We start from the raw sequence: 20,216 nt of genomic DNA, 5'->3' as shown, positions 1-20,216 counted from the left end.
GTCATTGGAGATTTTGGTGAATAATCACCCATAAAGGCCAGAATATGAGAATTGCTGGTAATATGAGAGGCACTCAGGAACAAATGAGCAGCGGCGCAAGGCCGCGCTATTCCTGGACCCGCGGGTCGCTCGTTTACCGGCAGCGGCAGCGCAAACCCGCCGCAGACACATATCATCTCCTCTCATCTCTGAGTGACGAGAAACGACTGGTTTCAGATGTCTAATGAGCTGTGGTCAGCTCGCATTGTGCCATTTCTAAAAAAATAAATATATATATATATATATTTTTTTTTTAAGTATTTTAATTGGGGTGTTTAGTCATCGTCTCACCGCAATGAAACAAAATATTGGTGAGCAGATGTTTCTGTTTGTCCGTACAGAATTCTTTCTTAGCTAGGTGTCACATTTGTTGCACAATTTTCACTTTTCCAATATAAATGAACAATAATCATTCTAAGTGATGTATAACAAGAACTGTAAAATGTATTAGTCTGTATTATTAGCATCTAGTTTGAATAGTCCGTCATGACTGAATTTAGGGCCTTGGACTACAAGACCTGGCATTGCCAAAGAGGTCTCCAAAGATGTGTCCACGGGTCTCATGGGACCATGACCTTGGAACCAGAGTTTAAGTTGGCCTCAACAAGATCCCACCCAAGAACAACACTGAGTCAAAATGAAAGGAAACAGTTTTTTGTTACATATACAATGAATGTTTTAATAGCAATGTACAATGATATCTTCAGCTGCGTATGAGCAGAATATATCTTTTCCCACAAGACATGGACAAATGGTTGAAATACCACGAGGAATCTGTCTTTCAGATGTCCTTCCCCCCAGCGACAACAGCGTTTCTCACTTCAGCCAGATGCCTTTGTCCCCGACGTCTTCATTATAACCTTCAGCGTACTTCTTTCCTGGGAGCTAAGGAGAGATTTACATGTCACATGTTTGATTCTTTAAAGCCCAAGTGTGCAATGGCAACATTTTACAGTAACCTTTAAAGAAATGCATTGAAAATAAAATAAAGTAGTAGACTAGACACGTAATCTTTATTTGTGAGCTCCACTTCCACGTGTTCTCTCGGCTGAGGTAAAGCTCCATATGTTTCAGTGCAAGGACTGACAAGGTGGTGATAAGATGAGCAGATGAAAAATCTGATGGCTGAACACGACAAGGAGCTCATCACTCCCCGAGATCAATATAACAGTGCCAGGAATCATTAATGGCCATACAAAGTGCTTCTGTCACCCACTCCAGAAGTCTATCTGTCTCCTGATTTTATAATGCCACACATATCACTGAATGTCCTCAGGTGACACTCATGCTTTGTGAAAACACTCAATCATTATGCAGGCACCAGTTGGGACACTGTTAGGGCTCCTGGACAGAATAACTTGTACACAAATGTATCTGGCAAAAACATCATTTAAGGACGATCTATCAACACTGAGACACCCAAAGCATCACTGCTCCATTCTCTCTAACAAATTTAGTTAATGTCACCTGTCATTACTGATAAAATAAGAAGAATAGCTAATTCAGTTCATACATAGTTGCACATGGACAGAATATGATTTTAAACACATGCAACCCATTACATGTTGTCTATGATCAGTCTTTTACATTTATTGGCACAGTGGAGGGCACTTACCGATTTGAAAGCGTAGTAGGCAGAATCAAACTCATGAGCACCGACTGTGACTTCTGGAAGATATCTGGGGATGCAGGTCATGTTGGCTACTTTTTGCTTGTCCTCCACACTAGTGAATAGGGGAAAATGGGAGAAAAGGCACATTTGCTTTCATTTTCTTTGAACCGCTAGAGGGCAAACACTTACACAACCTTTCTTTCTCTTCTTTTCACTATATACACAAGCAAATGTTTCTGATTCTTTAAGTGGCAGCAATGCAAAGTTTATTCTGCCCAAAACTGAAATAATATATTTTTTATGTTTTTATATATGTTTTTCAGTACTGTTCAAAGTAATTCATTGTATATACCGTATTTTCCGGACTATAAGTCGCACTTTTTTCATAGTTTGGCTGGTCCTGTGACTTATAGTCAGGTGCGACTTATCAAAATTAATTTGACATGAACCAAGAGAAAACATTACCGTCTACAGCCGCGAGAAGACAGAGTGCCCTCTCACGGCTGTAGATGGTAATGTTTTTTCTTGGTTCTTGGTTCTAAATAAATGTGACTTCTATATGTTTTTTTCCTCGTCACAATGTATTTTTGGACTGAAGTGCGACTTATAGTCCGAAAAATACGTTTTTTCCCTTATTAAAAAACGGTTAAAGTATTGTACTTACTGTTACTGCTTAAGACACAATAATTAAGAAAACAAACAGCTGGCTCACTTTTCCATTCACTAACATGACATGCTTCAAATTCAGATGGTTGGTATCTTTTATTATATTGGAAATCATAATTTAATCAAAAATAAAAATTTTAAATTAATCATATAATAAAAAAAAATAATAATGTGACCCCTGGACCACTAAACCAGTCATAAAGGACAATTTTATGAAATTCAGATTCAAACATCTGAAAGATATAACTATATGAATATATTAAATCTAAGGGTGCAAAAAAATAAATATTGAGAAAATCGCCAAATGAGAAAGTGGTCTAAATGAAGTTCTTAGCAATGCATATACCTAATCAAAAATTCTGTTTAGATATATTTACGGTTGGAAATTTACAATATATCTTCATGGAACAAGATCTTTACTTAATATCCTAATGATTTTTAGCGAAAAGAAAAATCTATCATTTTGACCCCATACAATGTATTGATAGCTTTTGCTACAGATATACCTGGTGATTGGTTATTACTGGTTTTATGGTCCAGGGTCACACACACACACACACATACATGCACACACACACACACACACATACATATATATATATATATATATATATAGTTAAAGAATTAAGGCAAGTATGGATAATATCAACAGAGATTTATTCAATGTCTTTGATGTTGCCAACCAAAACTAAATGACAATAATTCCAGCCAGCACAAGTAACAGTCTGCAGAAGAAAATAGTGAAATGGAAATAAATCAAGTACTCACAACATTCGCATATGGTGGAAAGTGACGTCATCTTGCTCCAGCCATGGGCCCTTCTCAAACTTGAGGTACTCGATATCCTCCACAACCTGAAAAGGAAAAATAGAGTGAGAGCAGTGAAATTTGCCAGCCTCAATGTCCTCCATTTACAGGTTCGATCCTTACCCTTTCAATATCCTGGGCTTGGGTTGTGTCATACGCAAGAACCTCTGCCTCTTCACTGAAAATCAAACATAAGATTTTAAAACTAAAACTGAAAACTTGTTTGATACACTCACATCACCAGATTAACCACCTGCTTTTAACTTTGTCAAATTAAAAGAAAACAATAACTCATAATTCTATAAGAAAAATGTTTAATACTATAAAACAAACATTAAAATACTCATATCAATGCATATATATGACCTGATTTTAGGAAGGAAGTTCTTCTTGTACGCAGTCTCAATCTTCTTCAGGTAGCTTAAAGGAACATTCTGGAGGTATGACTGTGTAAGGCGAAAATTTTTTTTAATTCACTCATGTCCTGTTGGCCATTCAGTCACCATTTTATAATCATCTCTTCTTGCATTCATCAAAATCTCCTGAAATATTAAATTCTTTACTCATTGCCCTTATTAGTCAAAGCAGAGATAGTTTTAGCATGAAAACTGAAATAGAAAAATCGCTTCATAACTTGTTTGAATATATATATATATAAAAAATCAAAAGATTAATTATTCCTCACGCAAACCTTTCCTGATGCCTTAAGATTTTTCTGGACCTCTTCAGCAGGAACGTCCACATAGATGACCAGATGAGGAGGAAGAAACTCAGAGATACTGATGCCCTTAACCTCATTATAGTGATCCACACCTGCAGAATAGCATCATATGCGATACATCCTTTTCATTTTAATAAACAACTCTGCTGTAATATGACAACCAGCATTTTTTCACTATTTACATTATTTCACATTATGAGTTTCGGACATAATCACTCACACTGCTTTCGGATGAAGCCTTCTTTGAACATGGCCTCCAAAAATACAATGTCACTAAATGGAGAGCGTTCCAGAATAACTCCCTGTCCTGAGAAAGGGAAAGAGAAAATATGCTTGTGCTTTATGGTTTTGATTTTCAATCACGACGACAAACTGTTTGTTATTCAAGTGAACAGCTATGGGGTATCAAACAGGTGTGTTTTACCTGTAGAGAGCAGGTGTTCAACGGCATCAGAGTACTGCAGCAGCCTCATGAGGTACATCCAACACTGCAGGCGGTAAGAGTTACCATCACTGGCTTTGGGCTCCAGGTAAAACTTCTCCAGACTGCAGTTTCCATTAAAAGCCTTATCTAGAGGAACTTTCTCCTTTGTCATTTTGTCAACATAGTGTGTGTCTGGCTCTGGCATGTACAGCATTCCTGATGAGAGACACATTTAATCATTTTATTTTACATACACAAACAAACAGACACACAAGCACTTAACATACATAAAATATATTTTTTTTAAAACAGATATAGCCAGATATTATCATACCCAGTTTGTCTGCCAATTTTTGTGCAAGCACTCCCTTTCCAGATGCCAAGTTGCCATCAATGGAAATGATCTTGCTGTTTTCCTTGAAGCGGGGGGTTGTCCTCTCCCCCAGAGCATAAGCCCACCAGCCATAGCGCAGGTTTCTGACAGCACTTGTGTGGATTTGAGCCTAAAGGGTATAAAATGTCCTGTTATATTTTACTGCAAATACAGTAGTTTGATAGCGTACACATAGTCATGATCAGCTACAATCTCTCTATTCATAGTGTCAAGCCATTAGTAATCGCTGACACGCTTTGTCAATACAAAACAACAAAAACGTTTGTTTTGACAGAACTACCGTGAGCTGCATACGGAGTTTTCATTGTTATATAGGCCTACCAAACATACGAACAATCTAATGTATCAATGTGACAGTAATTCGTGTTTTTCACAGCTGTAGTTTTCATGTTGTCCTTCAGTCTGGACTACATGAGGCCCGACCGAGCAGATCAACGTTTCATCTGGAGTGTAGAGGCTGTTTATCAATCTTACCGTCGCTACAGGCGATAATGCTTTCCAAGTGGCAGTACCTGAGGGCACAACCAGCCGAAATAACCGCAACGCCATCGCGAAACTTCACAAACTCCGCTGAGTCTGACAGTCCTCAATGTCGCCGAAGGATCTCTGCGTCGCGTCGCGGGTGTTTTGCGTCATCGGTGCGTCATGTGGTTTCTTAAAGTTGACATTTGACAAAGGCCCTGGCCAAAATGAAAGGAATAAGTAACTGAAGTCTTTTAATTTGATAAATACATGATTTCTTATATGTTATTTGGTTTTGTGTGTGTCGTCGCATGATTGTATTGACGTTTCAAAAATAGTAGACTTAGACGTCTCCTTGAAGCTTTTTGTGTTACTGAAAAAAAAAAAAAAAATGTATTGTATTACCGGTATTGCTATTTTGCAAGCCCAGCACCAGCATTGAGATGCAAGGTGTGGACTATGCTTTACTATTTGAATATAGATTTATGGTCATTAAAAAAAAAAAAAAAAAAAAAAAAATATATATATATATATATATATATATATATATATATATATATATATATATATATATATATATATATATATATATATATATTAGATTTGTTATATATTGGTTATAGATTTGTTTTCCTCATAACTGATTTTGTAGGATTTTTTTTATGATTTTGTACATTTTATAACAAAAGTGGCAAGTAACTACTGATAATTTTTAATGGCTTAATGTAAATTTTTCTATAATTCTTGAAAAATAAATTTTCTTGTGATTAAATATTCGATATAATGCATTTTATTAACGTTATAAAATGTATAGCTCAAGGCGTGCTTTGTTTGTTTTTGGCAAAGTCGGCGACTCAATATTTATCGTCTCGCAATCCGTTTTACAGTCAAGTTAAAAACACGCCTTTTCTGTTGTCTTCTTTTTAAAGAACTTCAAAAGATGCACCTGAACCATTTAGCGCGAAAACTTGCTTCCGCTTGCGAGTAGCTTGCAGTACCGAATTCAAAACAAAAATTAAATAATGCACATTTTTTTTCTAAAGAGGATGGTTAGGGGGATTGTGGTTTTACCAAGGGGATGTTTTTGTCATTTTATTTATTTCAACCGGGCCCCATCTCCTCTATTCGAGCCCTGCATGTATGTGTATGGATGTGTAAGCGTGTCATAAACTGTAAAAAAAAAAAAAAAGGTTGAAAGTTCAGTGAATGCGGCTCTGTTTTTACTGCCAGCAGAAGTCAGTAGAGGCTACTGTGACGTTTAGACCTACATAAACGCGGCTAGGCGAAGAAGAATAGGCTGTTGCCATAGTTACTGTTGTTAGCTGGAGCAGATTTGTTGTTGGCTAAATTTGGAGCTAGTTGTGTTGATGCCGTTGGCGTCAGTTGTGTCACTGTTTTCTACCTTGAGGAAAAGCTGATCAAATATACACAAAAGCGTTTTATTTCTGCTCTGATTTGGATCGGTAACTACGTTAAGTTACATGTATTTATTTATTATTGTCTTTAATGCTGTTGACTCTTGTGTTTTGAATGACCGACAGATTACTCCGGTTCACAGATTTAATGGCTCTGACACATCGCCAACCACCTGCTTTGGCAGGATTTCTTAAAGTATTCTTACCACAGAAAATCGTGTTAGCAATCATTTTCAGGGCACACTTCTTTCCATTCTCCAAGCAAGGCGTTTGATCAGTGTTTAACGTTATCCTTTATTATTATAGGTAACGTTACATGTTAATGTTTAGCATTTAAGTAATCGGTTATGAAACAGACAGACGTTAGACCTTTTTATGTCGCTCAAAATCCCTAATCACTAAGCACAAATGTCTAAAACTATTCATAATGTCGTTTCTTATATATATATATATATATATATATATATATATATATATATATATATATATATATTATTCATACTTTATCTTATATGATACTGTTTGTATGCTGTAACGTCACTCATCTTCTCTGCTCTGCCTCTTCTCATAAAACAGTTTTGTTCACTATTATTCCTAGCCTTTATGAGCAATTCAGTCATATGTGTCTATATTGATTTTTCTGTTAGACACTAGAGGACAGAAGATGTCAGGAGATCTTGTAGCTGTGTGGGATGTGGCTTTGAGCGACGGTGTGCACAGGATTGAATTTGAACATGGCACAACCACAGGAAAACGGGTCATTTACATCGATGGAAAGGTACGAATTACTAGCCCTAGTACAAAAAGCTGACACTCAGGAAAATACTTGGTCAAGTTCAGTATATGTAATTCATTAAATAAAGTCTATGTAGTCTATCCGAGCAGCTGAGTCCTTAGCCATCTTCAAGAATCGGCTTAAAACCCATCTCTTCCATCTTTATTTGACCCTCTAACTTTAGCACTCACTATTCTAATTCTAATTCAGTAGCCAGGCAGGGCCAGTGATTAGTTATGCCGTTTTAAATCTGTATTCCAGAGAGCTGTGTAATTATAATATAATATTGTAATTATATATATTTTTTTTTTCCATTAGTTGATGATTTTAGTGTTTTAGAAATATTTGACATGAGTATTTTCATTATAATGATGGGAAAATAAGTACCGAAGCCTCACAGGCTTGTTCATAACTGTCCCAGGAAGTCATAAGGAGAGATTGGATGTTCAAACTGGTTGGAAAGGAGACTTTTCATGTGGGTGGTACAAATACAAAGGCCACTATTAACATAGATGCAGTGAGCGGCTTTGCATATGAATACACTCTCGAGATAAATGGACAGAGCCTGAAGAAGTACATGGAGAATCGCTCCAAAGTTACCAGCACATGGCTCCTCAACCTCGATGGCATCGACTGCAGAGTGGTTCTGGGTAAGAAATACAGGTTCCTCAAATAAATATGTGATTTGATTAGTCAGTGATGAAGTTTTGCCTCTCGTTCCCCCAACCTGTATTTAACTAGAATGTAGAATACAAATGCAAGGATTCATTTTGTGTTCACTGGTATAAGTATACCAATGAGCACAACAAATAACACAATCTGTTATTTTGTCCTTATAGACAGTACAGCTGCTCTCTGAAATGCTGAAAGCCTTTCCTCACTTAAGCTGCACAGCAGTAATGATAGATTAACTCTAGGTTGAATGAAGGTTAAAAAAAATATTACAAATCACTTTAAGTAATTAGTGCAGGAGCAGCTTATCTAGTAATAAAACACACGTTTTGTTAACCTCATAGCGGCGCCAGTGAGCAGATATCAAGCTTTACTGAAAGAAAATCAGAGAAATCCCCATTTTTCACATGAATAATTTAAGCATTGTGCAATTAATTCCTCCCAGTTGCATGTTTTTAATATATAATTTGACTATGATAACATCATGGATTATTCAAATTAAAACATTTTTTTGTGTACCAGTTTGGACACCTGCCACTTAGGTTAACCATTACCTGCGGTTATTTGGCTTATGCTTTTAAATAATAATAAAAGTACAGTTAGAGTATTTCATAACTGACTACTAATGTGACTGAAAAGACAAGTCAAGTGCCAACAAGAAAAGCTCAGCACAAGACAAAAGAATGTAATCGCAATGGCAGACACACATTGGATAATGCTGAGATCCTAGATTTACAGTAAATCACAGATCAGAGCACTAAAGGTGAGTCAGTGAGACTAGTCTGGTACAGTAGGATTTATATTGATGTTTTTATCTTTATCACTCATGCTGCAACCTGCTAATTGATCACTTATAAACTCTTCCGTTCTCAACAGAGAAAGATACCATGGATATATGGTGCAATGGACAGAAAATGGAAACGGCTGTAAGTCCAGCAATTACTTTATGCATTGATATTAATTTGCTAAACTTTATTTAAATTAAATTAAATTTAAATAAAATGTATGCATTTAACAGACACTTTTATCCAAAGCGACTTACAGTGCATATTTTACTTAATATTTATTTATGTCATGAACTAACCATGAACAATATTTGTTAAGCATTTATTAATCTACTTTAATGTTGATTTCTGATTTCCATTTACATTTTTCTTCGTATTTTTTAACAGTTCAAGTTGTATAAATTAACATTAGGTAATGATTTATGAATGAACATAAGTTAGCAATAAACATTATATTTATTAACTTTATTACAAAAAAAAAAAAATGTATAACTTAATATGAGCCTAAAATGATAAATGCTATAAACATTCTTGTTCATTGTTAGTTTATTATATCCAAAGCATTAACTATGCTAACAAATCAAACTTTAATGTAAAGTCTTAATATTTTTTATTATAATTCATTATTTTCTTATGTACATGTAAGAAATGATAACAATGCCCACCCAGGTCTAGTAGATGTGGTCACAGCCCTACCGAACATACCTTTTCCACAACATATGTGACTACCATAACTACCATTCATTCAGGAGTAAAACATGTCTTTCTCCCTCAGGGTGAGTTTGTTGATGACGGCACAGAGACACACTTCACTCTGGGTGACCATGACTGCTGCATCAAGGCAGTGAGCAGCGGCAAGAGACGAGATGGCATCATTCACACGCTGCTGTTGGATGGCATGGAAATCTCAGAGTCAGAGTGATCTGTGTGAATGAGTGTGTGCGGATTATCCATCCTTATGAAAAGTGCGTAATGTATACATGGAAGTTGGGACAGTATGTGCTCATTTGTGACCGCAGGTAAGCTTGTGCTGGTTCAGTAATGGATTATTTTGAGGCAAAAGAGAAAAACGTGTCTTGCAAATGCATAGTTTATGTTGCTATATACCTCACATAGCATCAGTGGATAATTGTTTTAACCCCTACAAATGGTTAATTTCTTAAAGGGGTGGTTGACTTTTTTTTCCCATTTATTTTGATTTGATTAACATATGTTAATGCTTTGTTTAAAAAACACACACATATATATATATATATATATATATATATATATATATACACAGAGTGGGGATCGAAAGTTTGGGCACCCCTTGCAGAATCTGTGAAAATATGAGTAATTTTCAAAAAATAAGAGAGATCATACTAAATGCATGTTATTTTTTATTTAGTACTGTCCTGAGTAAGATATTGTGCATAAAATATATTAACATTTAGTCCACAAGACAAAAGAATTGCTGAAATTATTAAAATAACCCTACTCAAAAGTTGATACTGTGTGCTGTTACCTGATGATCCTCGACTGTCTTTCTGTTTTGTGATGGTTGTGCATGAGTCCCTTGTTTGTTCTGAACAGTTAAACTGAGCAGCGTTCTTCAGAAAAATGGTCTTCAGAAAAGGTCCTGCAGATTCTTCACTTTTCAGTATTCTTTGCATATTTGAACCCTTTCCAGCAGTGACTGTATGATTTTGAGATACATCTTTTCAGACTGAGGACATTTGAGGGACTCAAACACAACTATTTAAAAAGATTCAAACATTCACTGATGCTCCAGAAGGAAACAAGATGCATTAAGAGCTGGGGGGTGAAAACTTTTGAACACGATGGAGATGGCCAAATTTGTCTTATTTTGTTGAAATATAATTGTTTTCCATTTAGTTCTGCCCTTCGTAAGCAACAGAAGATACTTGTTTCCCGGTACACAAATTAAGTACAATTTACATTGATCTTCAAATTCCAAAAGTTTTCACCCCCCAGCTCTTAATGCATCTTGTTTCCTTCTGGAGCATCAGTGAATGTTTGAATCTTTTTAAATAGTTGTGTTTGAGTCCCTCAGATGTCCTCAGTCTGAAAAGATGCATCTCAAAAGCATACAGTCACTGCTGGAAAGGGTTCAAATATGTAAAGATGCTGGAAAACTGAAGAATCTACAGGACCTTAAAGATTTTTCTGAAGAACGCTGCTCAGTTTAACTGTTCAGAACAAACAAGGGACTCATGCACAACCATCACAAAACAGAAAGACAGTCGAGGATCATCAGGTAACAGCACACAGTATTAAGAACCAAGGGTTCCCAAACTTTTGAGTAGGGTTATTTTAATAATTTCAGCAATTCTTTTGTCTTGTGGACTAAATGTTAATATCTTTTATGCACAATATCTTACTCAGGACAGTACTAAATAAAAAATAACATGCATTTAGTATGATCTCTCTTATTTTTTGAAAATTACTCATTTTCACAGATTCTGCAAGGGGTGCCCAAACTTTCGATCCCCACTGTGTATATATATATATTATTTACCTTTATTTTACACAACTCTGTAACCTCCTTTGAACGCTAAAATTGTTTTTATGAAGCCCCTCACTCAGTAATAAACAATGGGTTCAGATTGGTCAGCTGGCCTAGTGTGTTGTGATTTGCTAGACCGCCTAGTGCACGTCTAAATATCCCGGCCCTCACCTCAGTGGCATGTGCCCTGGTTGTATTGTAAACAATAGCGGCGTTAATATTGCTTATCAGTTTGAGCCCAATTGAGATGCAAAGGATATTAGTGAAGAGAATCACGCAGAACCTGTGCAAGTGCACGTGTCTTAACAGTATGTATTTGTTGTTGTCTCTACTTTTAGATACGCTGTTGTTTGTAAATGCTACTGCATCTTTTGGCTTCTAATATACAGTTTTATCCTGATTAAAGCTTTAATACAGTACAGCAATTGTACACGCGTCCATGTATAATGCTTCTCATAACTGAGTGTGAATGTGAAAAAATATCTGTCTTTCTATTAGGGCTGGGCGATATATCTAACGATATGATCATGCACATTTAGTCAGTAAATCGGATTCCATGATTACCGCTAAATCGGGATCACCTGCTTTTAAATGGAGTGGCATTTAATAGACAAAGCCGTAGATCACTGACAAGCTACTTAATTTCGCGTTCATTATTGCAGATGAATCTCCTTCAATAATTAATTGGTACACAGTTTACTGGCGCTGATGAGCTGATGATCAGGTGTGAGCGAGAGAGAAATGCAGAGCATGGGACACGAGTAGCTTTAGAACATTGATTTTGAAACTTGTGAATCCATTAGAATCGTTAGAAGACAGAATTGTGATTCGTATATGAATAAATTTTTTTCGTGACAGTATGGCAAACACTCTTCCTCTTCTCTAAAGGAGTGCAACATGGCCTCGCCCCCCCTCCATTGCATGTTCCCGGGCTGGGGTTATATCAATTTCTGGGTTTGTGATGTCACAAACCCGGAAAGTAGCTTGTTATAGTCCCTTCGAGCAGTTTTGTAAACATTAAACTTACAGAAATTTAAAAGACAATAACTGTTTGCATTGAACCTTCAGCGTTGTAACGGATATTATGCTCAAACAGGAACTCTACACAGCAACTAATATTAAAAAAGGGAAATTGCAATCAACCACCCCTTTAATTTATAAAAGTGATGTCAATGTGGTTTTTATAATCTGGAATTCTCACAGTAATGTTATCTGTGGCACAGAAAGATGTGAGGAGCCCTAAAACATTACTGGATAGTTTGATATTATGGGTGTGTCAGGTCTAGACAAGATGATGTCAAATTGTTTTATTGTTTGTGCGTTAGCACAATCATGTTCTCAAAAGCATGGTGGTCTAGTGGTCAAAAAGTGAATTAAATGTGAACGTGTACTTGTTTAGAGTATTTGGTCCAGAATCTGATCCGATTTGATCAGCCACAGACTCATAAATTGGGTCAGACCACAGCAATAACATTCAATAGGAAGTATCCATTTATGTGATTATCTGTGTTTTGAGACACTTTGGCCTTGTAACAAGCAAGATTAGTCTTTTCTGTCATTTAGGCTTCATGTGTCTAGTGAATTCAAGGTGATATGACATGCTAGTCACCTGTTGGCATCAGCTTTCTTCTTAGAAAAAAAAAAAAAAAAAAAATCTTATGTGAAAAATGTAATCATGACATACTGTATGGAACAGACTGAAATGAAAAATCTGAGTCTAAGTTTGAATCAAGCTATATTTATTTCTATATTCCTCCTTAGTAGAATGAAAATTATACTAATATATATATATATATATATATATATATATATATATATATATATATATATATATATATATATATATACACACATACATACTGTATATATAATTACAGAAGTAATAGAATAACAGTATGTTTTGAATACTCAATATATTTGCTGTTAAAATCTTTTTGACCCTGTTATTTAATCTTTTATGTATAACAACTCTTACATTACATATGTTAAATGTCTTATATATTTGTTATAGTTCCGTAATAAATATTTTATTGTATAAATTGAAGTAAATGTCCATTGTATATAGCTATAATGTTGTACAGATAAACGTCACCTTGACTGAATGTTTAGTTAAATGTTGGCTTTTATTTGAGTCAAAGCATTCAGTATAATTCAGTTGTACAGATCACATAACATGAATAGAAAGTCTTAGATTACTGATAAATAAACATCAGTAATCATTTGTAATCGAAATGGTCATTTGTATTGCATTTATGAATAAATGAATTTAATTGGTGAAATGAAATATGTTTATGTGGTTTAAAGTTCAAAAAACATCATTTTCCACATACTGTACATTACTAATGCTCCTCCAAGCCCAGGCTTTCTAAAATGGTTTTATGTTTATGCGGCGCGTTATGCAACACAACATAAAAAGACAGTATAAGTCACGAGTGAGTTGGAACATCCAGCATTCTAGGCTACTCTCCCAGGTTCAGGAAACAGTCCTACATAAAATGCATTGTACACACACAAATATTTGGGTTGAACTGTTCTGTGTCCTCTTTTGGAAGACCAAACAAACTAGTTTCGCTGTCACAGTGAAACGCAGCATCTCCACAACATATCGCTGGCGGCAACAGCATGAATCAAAGTTACACCTTCTTTATTTGAATAAACATTTGGGTGGTATTATGGAAATCTTCCCACACAGTGACGTAGACATGTGGGGGCATTTAAACAAGGCATTTTAGGAGGGCACAGACGAGTGTCCATATATCCAATAGATTATCTCTTTTGGTTTGAGACTTTAAGTCTTTGCAACTTTAGGCTCCTTATCCATTCATGAACAGCTTGTAAAACTCCAAAGAGAAATTAACTTGAAATTGCATCATTTGACACCTTTAAACATATAGTAAAAACATATTTGCTCTGATTTGCATTCTGTTGTGAGCATTTCATTCCAAAGATATATATATTTTCAATACAAGGGTTTATAAAACTCATTAAAATAAATTTTAAAACACTGAAAAATAATTTTAACAGCACAGTAGTTAATCCAAGACCTGTGAGGAAAAATCTGAAAGATTAAATCTATCACTCATCCAGTGATGTCTAATTTAGACTAATGATTACGAAGACCTTAATTCCTTATTTTTGCACATTATTTACGGTCTATTACATCTTACAAGAGGGGTTTTGAAGATTTAAAGGAAGATTTAAAGGTGAAGGTTTAAGAGGAGCATCTGCCACAGCACAACAACAACCACCATTACAACAAGATCCCTTTAACAGGCTTTATTAACAGCTTGGAGTGCACATGATTAAGAGAAAAGCAAAAAAAAAAAAAAAAAAAACTTGAGGGGGAACAATGGCAAAAAAAAAAAAAATTATGCATCTCTTTTCTTTTAGACATTCTAAACCGTTTAAAAAATATATAAAAATAAAAATTATATACTCTCTCCCCGATCTAATCCTCAAACCAGGACAAAACTTTCAAAAAGTACAAAAAGAAAAAAAGGCAACCACCTCCCTACAGCTTCCAATAGGGAAACAAAGAATCAATCAAGAGAGTATCTGTTTAAGCAGTTGGTAATGCAGGAAGAGACTAATTAAAACAGCAAACCTCTAGGCTGAGTAACTTGAAATATCTTGCTCATCACAGAGCACAAAGTTTAGCAAGAGCTTCTAACAGCAACAGAAAGTTAGTCAACCATTCTTTGCATTAACGAAGATAAACAACCATACAGAATCACAAATGGCTTCTACAAACTACGCTGAGCTGAGCTGGACTGGACACAGGACATGCTCTAGAGAGAAGGTCTCATCTTCTGAGAGTTATGCTCAGCTTTTATACTGCTTCTCAGCTTCTCAGCTGGTGAGCAGGTGCAGCTGAAAAAGGCAATCAATTACTGCCTACTGGAAAGAGTGGGAGGAACCAGAGGAGGAGGAGACAGAAACAACCACAAAAAGAAATCAATAGAGAGTGTAGATAACATAAAAGAGAATCTGTCATTGGACATAACACTGTCTGTGCCTTTTTTTTTATATTTAAAAAAATTAGTGTTTTGAAAATCTACATATCCAACCATAAATTTGCCCTAAAAAAAATTATGTTATCTGTGTTTGCATTTTGCTCTGTGCATCTTTACACATGGCTTTATCTGGTATATATGATCAGGTATTCAGGAAGAGCTTGCTGGCCATTGAAGATGACATATGTCTGCAACATGTCAGACAAGCTATCATAACGATCTAAAGGGTCTCCATGTAAGGGAGGGGGCAAAATATGATGTGGGGAACCAATAGTGGACTTCCCAGTGAGGACCTGGGCTTGAATGATGTAGATGTACTGCTCATGTTCCTGGTCTTTCCACAGCTTCATTGCTCCATCGACTGTACTGCTGAAGTATATTCCACTGCCATACCTTTGCTCTAGAAAAAAAAAAAATTAACATAGAAATCCCAAGCATCACCTTAAAAACACATCATAAACTAAAAAATACATAAATATATATAGGCATTCCTTGCTATATATATATTATTCTGAATATGTTCACATTTGTTACCTGCAGGAGGTGCGAACTCTTTCTGAAAGCCTACTCTGCAGATGAGATCACAGAACTGAGCGGACACACGCTGGTAGAGGCACTTCGGTTTGTCATTCAATCTCTGCATATTCATTTTGAACAGCTGCTTCAGCGCAATGTTCTCTAGCTTCTCCTTCTGTAACAACCAGTGCAACCACATGCCATTACATTCTTTTAGTATCAAAGCCTTGTGCTAAACGTCCTCATTGCTGCCTTTGCATGTTATAGTTGAACGGGGATTAAAATAAAGAGCAAATAAAAATTACATGGACACCCTTGGATTGCTTAACATACAATAGCTGCTCTATAGAAACATGAAAATAGTCTAGCAGTGTTCTCTCAGAAAATAACTATAGTATCGTGATTGGGATGGGAGCTTTCTCACCTTTACAACATTAAGGGCTTTCCATGGTTCTTTTCCAACATAATCATTCCTGGTCTCAGGTGTTCTTGAATAAAATGAATTTTTGAGAGACTCAAAACGATCCAGCAGACCTGTATAGTAAAGGAGAAAAGGCTGGTTCAGGTCATCCAGATGCTATGAATGACAAGCTTAACATGAGCACTATACTGAGAAAACTATTACATTCATTAAACTATAATTTATTTACAGTCCAAGTATTTGAACATACATGTCCTTTCCACATTGCTGCTTCTCCCATAGTCATCAACCAAAGTCTTGTTCATCAAGTTGACTTTGTGGGTATTAATCTCATGGTTTACATTCCCTGCCAAATAAGCTTTCTCCAAATCTGCACTGATTTCAGGTGTTTGTATCCAAGGTACATCTTTACAGCTCCAGCGAACAACAGAATACAGCATGTCACGTTCCTCAGCTTGTGCGAACTCCTCCTGAGCCTTGCAAAGCATGGACTCCACCTCAATTGCTGCACAACTGACATTTGAAGGGTTTCCAGTGATGGTTATGCCACCTTTACCATTCCTGAAGAACTCCTCAATGCGAACATTCAACATTGTTTGGAGAGAGAGAAGACTTGCATGGTCATCTTGTCCAAGATATATGACATGATTATTCTTTATTGTCATGATATCTGATGGCTTTAGCATATTGGTTGTCCACTCTTTTGCTTCTCTCAGAGCTTCCCTGGAAACACTGTCGAACTCAACAGATGGCATTTTATGTGCAGTGGTTTCACTGGCTGCAAATGCAAAGTCTGAAAGCATTTGAGAGTAATGAACGTCTATCTCAGTAGTTAACATTACGATATGGGCAAAAGCATGGCACTGTAAAATCAGCTAAATTTTCCATAAAAACAATGAAATTTGTTTTGCTTACTTGTTTTTATGTCATTGTACACTACTGGGGACTCTGCTGCTCTTGTCCTCATTTTCATCTCGTTTTCAAAAGCCTAAACATAACAATGAAATCACACATGAGAAAAGTTGATTTTCTACTGAACTGCATTTGTCCTTGATTAATTTTAACTTATACATTCACTTTTTCATAATTCAGTATCAAGTTGCTGATTAAAGAATTCTGTCATGCGATGGGGACATGACAGAAAATTGGTTATGTTAAACAACTGAAAAGCATAGTACTTTATTAGCATACATCACCTCCATCATCTCCTTGTCCTTTGGATACACAACAAAGTTTACATCCAGTTCTTTCATGTTACTTTTGGCAAAATTTGCCACAGCATCTGTCATGATTCTGGCAACCTCAAATTTCTTAAAGCCCAGATTACCAGTACCAATAGCTGGGAAGGAGATGGATTTGTATCCCATTGAAGCTTTCCTCAGACATTCTGAGACCACATTATGAAGAATCTACAGACAAAACCAAAACAGATAGTGGGTACAGAGACTCATAGGAATGGCCCGAATTACTAATAAAAACCCAATCTACCTGTGTGGCCAGAGGGTCAGATCTAACTACGCAAACAGTATGATAAACTGCATCACAATACAGATTATATCCTTTTGTCACATGGACATTTGTGGATTTACGGTGTTTTCCTCTGGAAATCTCTTCTTGAATCTTTCTGCCAGCTTTGTTCAAAATTGCTTTTGAAATCAGCCCCAATGACAAATTACAATCTTCTGAAATTGTATTCACAATTACATGAACCTGAAAATTAAAGCAAAGTGAAAAGAAAAAGGAAGAGTGTTAATGTATTTAGCAATTCCCTGTTTTTATATGAGGGAAAAAACTTTTCCTTTTTTTTCAAAATTACTAAATGTAATGAATTACTGTTTTAGCAGTTAGAAAATTTATACAAAACAGTTTTGATAATATATCTCAATCAACTTAAAGCTTTTTAATTGATCACTCTTTCGTGTGCTTTACATATTTGTCTTACCTTTTCTTCTTCAATAGCCCCTGTTTTAAGTTGCAGTGTTACATTCCAAAATTTGAACTTGCTGTTTGAAGACAAAGCCATGCTGCTCTGAACAGCTCCACTGTATGTGCCAGAGATGCTGGACTGCACCAAAATCGCCTTAACTGCTCTCTCCATTTCTTGGACTGAGGGTTCATCATTATTGACTAGATGGATTTCTAAGTTGCTTTGAAACTTTGTGAATTCATCAAACTGTTTTATAGCCTTTACAATAATGTCTGCACAGCGATCTCTTGGAAAATGGAAAAGGCCAGAACTTAAGGCAGGAATTGCAACAGAGGAAATGTTTTCCTTTAAGACAATACATAGGATACTGTTGATTGCATTATATAAGTGTGGTGCAGCTTGATCAGTCTCCCACTTGGATGGGTTTGGAGACAAGCAGGGACCAACAGCATGTATGATATATTTACACGGTAGATCTCCAGCAGAAGTGTGCACAGCCTCACCAACTTTCACTCGTCCATATTTTTGTATAATGACATCACTCCATTTCTGGATCATTGGTCCTCCAGCCGCACACAGTGCTTGTGCAAGACCACCTCCATGATTTAGTTTCTCATTGGCTGCATTGACCACAGCCTCCACTTTGTGACGTGTAAGATCATCTTTCCAGACTGATACTTCGACTCCGCTGGACAGCTTTGTGGAGTACCTCTTCTCAGCGCGCCAGACACCACTTGTGCTACTACCAATGGACCCAACCTCTTCCACATTGCGGAGAATAGCCGTGCAATTAAATTTGACATTAACAGCATGACAAAAGGCTTCACCACACCTTGCCAGAACGGCAGTCTGTTCTGAAACCAGTGGCATCCAACCCTGTTCCTTGTCACTCATGGCTTGTAGCTTCCTCAGGACACAGACCCCTATGACTTGAGAAAATGAAGCATCAATCATTAAATGAAAATGAATGTTGTGTAATGTTTATCATATCCCAATTCATTGTATTGGAATAAAATCTAACTGGGCAATTCAAAGACATCACACTGAATTATTTTCTTGAATTTCCTTCTGTCTTAAAGTGTTTTAACCCCCTTTTGGTAATCTTAAAAGTCCCACTTAGAACTATATTTTCTAGTTTCTTTTTGTTTTCTTGGAATCTGATTTATTTTACTATAAGGATTCAATTTTTAACGCTGAGCTAATCATAAACAAGGCATATTTTTGATAGTTTCTGAAAAAGTTACGTTCAGTTTTATAACGTTTCGTTCATTATTATTGAAACAAATGTAATTCCATAACTGGAGAAGTCAGACAGGTTTTGCATGAGGGCGCGTATGCTAACTTTAATGGCAACTTTAAGATAAGAACTGCAAGTATAGCAATACATTGAAACAATACAATTATGCATCGTAAGAGCCATAACAATTCGACAAACAGCACAATAAAAGGGAGTAAATGTATAAAAGTGCAGTTTAAGTCATGTGTTTTGGAAGCATTGCTTTAAAGCATAAACGTCGTGTTTTTACACAATGCATAGGCTATCCATGTTTCTAATGAAATAATATGTCATCACGAAACTGCAACAAATCCTGTTCGCTAGACCCGGAAACAGAGTAACTTAGTAACATAGGCCTAACTTAAGTAGCTATAGCCTACCTTATTATTGACATTTTAGATAAATCTTACCTTGGTTTTGACAAACAGACGTCAAAAAAGACAGGCGCCTGAACAATGACTGTTAAAATTGCACAACACATTATCTGAATTAAAATCGAAAGCGGAAAAGTTGTGCGATGTTATTCATTAAATGCGCACAGAGTTCGATATACTCAACCTACAAATATCTGTTCACTCACCTTTTATGTTATTCAATCTTTTTCTTTTGTGTCAAAAACAGCGATAGTTTCAGATTGTCGAAACGAGGAGAGGCCAATTAACGTCTTTGCTTGAAGCGGAAACTGTTTTCTTCGTTGTTGTGAAAAACCAAGCCTGACGCATGGCCATGCACAGAAATCAAAAGTGAAAGTTTTAAGTCTTTAACTTCGACAAGCCCAGTCGCAG

General features: G+C 36.1%; 3 protein-coding genes across 5 annotated transcripts; 1 reads left to right on the top strand and 2 right to left on the bottom strand.

Moving 5' to 3' along the window:
• Positions 1 to 690: 690 nt before the first annotated feature.
• ndufa10 (NADH:ubiquinone oxidoreductase subunit A10) lies at positions 691 to 5,305 on the bottom strand. The gene is made up of 10 exons (XM_052566414.1): positions 5,138 to 5,305; positions 4,604 to 4,772; positions 4,270 to 4,485; positions 4,066 to 4,152; positions 3,816 to 3,937; positions 3,491 to 3,570; positions 3,248 to 3,302; positions 3,086 to 3,171; positions 1,655 to 1,763; positions 691 to 924 (listed from the first exon to the last, which is right to left on the bottom strand). The coding sequence occupies exons 1-10, from the start codon at positions 5,210 to 5,212 to the stop codon at positions 856 to 858; spliced, it is 1,068 nt and encodes a 355-aa protein (XP_052422374.1). The 5' UTR covers positions 5,213 to 5,305; the 3' UTR covers positions 691 to 855.
• Positions 5,306 to 6,439: 1,134 nt separating this feature from the next.
• On the top strand, positions 6,440 to 10,032 carry LOC127965414 (fas apoptotic inhibitory molecule 1). Its single transcript, XM_052566223.1, has 5 exons — positions 6,440 to 6,588; positions 7,188 to 7,318; positions 7,737 to 7,965; positions 8,864 to 8,913; positions 9,548 to 10,032. Exons 2-5 carry the CDS (start codon positions 7,205 to 7,207, stop codon positions 9,692 to 9,694), a joined length of 540 nt encoding a protein of 179 aa, XP_052422183.1. The 5' UTR covers positions 6,440 to 6,588; positions 7,188 to 7,204; the 3' UTR covers positions 9,695 to 10,032.
• Positions 10,033 to 13,382: 3,350 nt separating this feature from the next.
• On the bottom strand, positions 13,383 to 20,160 carry LOC127964685 (protein mono-ADP-ribosyltransferase PARP9). 3 transcript variants are annotated; one of them, XM_052564961.1, is made up of 9 exons: positions 20,012 to 20,160; positions 18,171 to 19,084; positions 17,717 to 17,938; positions 17,425 to 17,637; positions 17,144 to 17,216; positions 16,479 to 17,021; positions 16,232 to 16,341; positions 15,826 to 15,982; positions 13,383 to 15,691 (listed from the first exon to the last, which is right to left on the bottom strand). In XM_052564961.1, the coding sequence occupies exons 2-9, from the start codon at positions 19,047 to 19,049 to the stop codon at positions 15,417 to 15,419; spliced, it is 2,472 nt and encodes an 823-aa protein (XP_052420921.1). In that variant the 5' UTR covers positions 19,050 to 19,084; positions 20,012 to 20,160; the 3' UTR covers positions 13,383 to 15,416. The 3 variants fall into 3 exon arrangements, with proteins under 3 accessions (XP_052420921.1, XP_052420922.1, XP_052420923.1); XM_052564962.1 differs by having other exon boundaries at positions 18,171 to 19,078; positions 20,012 to 20,157; XM_052564963.1 differs by lacking the exon at positions 20,012 to 20,160 and adding an exon at positions 19,842 to 19,990.
• Positions 20,161 to 20,216: the final 56 nt, after the last annotated feature.

The sequence above is a fragment of the Carassius gibelio genome, chromosome B9 (genome assembly GCF_023724105.1).
Source record: "Carassius gibelio isolate Cgi1373 ecotype wild population from Czech Republic chromosome B9, carGib1.2-hapl.c, whole genome shotgun sequence".
Classification (NCBI taxonomy): domain Eukaryota; kingdom Metazoa; phylum Chordata; class Actinopteri; order Cypriniformes; family Cyprinidae; genus Carassius; species Carassius gibelio.
The sequence above is the reverse complement of the archived record's forward strand: the minus strand, read 5'-3'. Positions and strand labels throughout refer to the sequence as shown.

Bases quoted from the DNA above. Each gene is read 5' to 3' on its own strand.
- ndufa10 (XM_052566414.1), bottom strand. From the start codon at position 5,212: ATGGCGTTGCGGTTATTTCGGCTGGTTGTGCCCTCAGGTACTGCCACT. The intron at 3,938-4,065 runs GTGAGTGATTAT...GCTATTCTGCAG, and splicing joins AGGCTTCATCCGAAAGCAGT to GTGTGGATCACTATAATGAG. The intron at 3,571-3,815 runs GTTTGCGTGAGG...CGCCTTACACAG, and splicing joins ATCTTAAGGCATCAGGAAAG to TCATACCTCCAGAATGTTCC.
- LOC127964685 (XM_052564961.1), bottom strand. From the start codon at position 19,049: ATGAGTGACAAGGAACAGGGTTGGATGCCACTGGTTTCAGAACAGACT. The intron at 17,939-18,170 runs GTAAGACAAATA...TTTAATTTTCAG, and splicing joins GGGCTATTGAAGAAGAAAAG to GTTCATGTAATTGTGAATAC. The intron at 17,022-17,143 runs GTAAGCAAAACA...AAATGCTTTCAG, and splicing joins GTACAATGACATAAAAACAA to ACTTTGCATTTGCAGCCAGT.
- LOC127965414 (XM_052566223.1), top strand. From the start codon at position 7,205: ATGTCAGGAGATCTTGTAGCTGTGTGGGATGTGGCTTTGAGCGACGGT. The intron at 7,966-8,863 runs GTAAGAAATACA...CGTTCTCAACAG, and splicing joins CGACTGCAGAGTGGTTCTGG to AGAAAGATACCATGGATATA. The intron at 8,914-9,547 runs GTAAGTCCAGCA...TTTCTCCCTCAG, and splicing joins GACAGAAAATGGAAACGGCT to GGTGAGTTTGTTGATGACGG.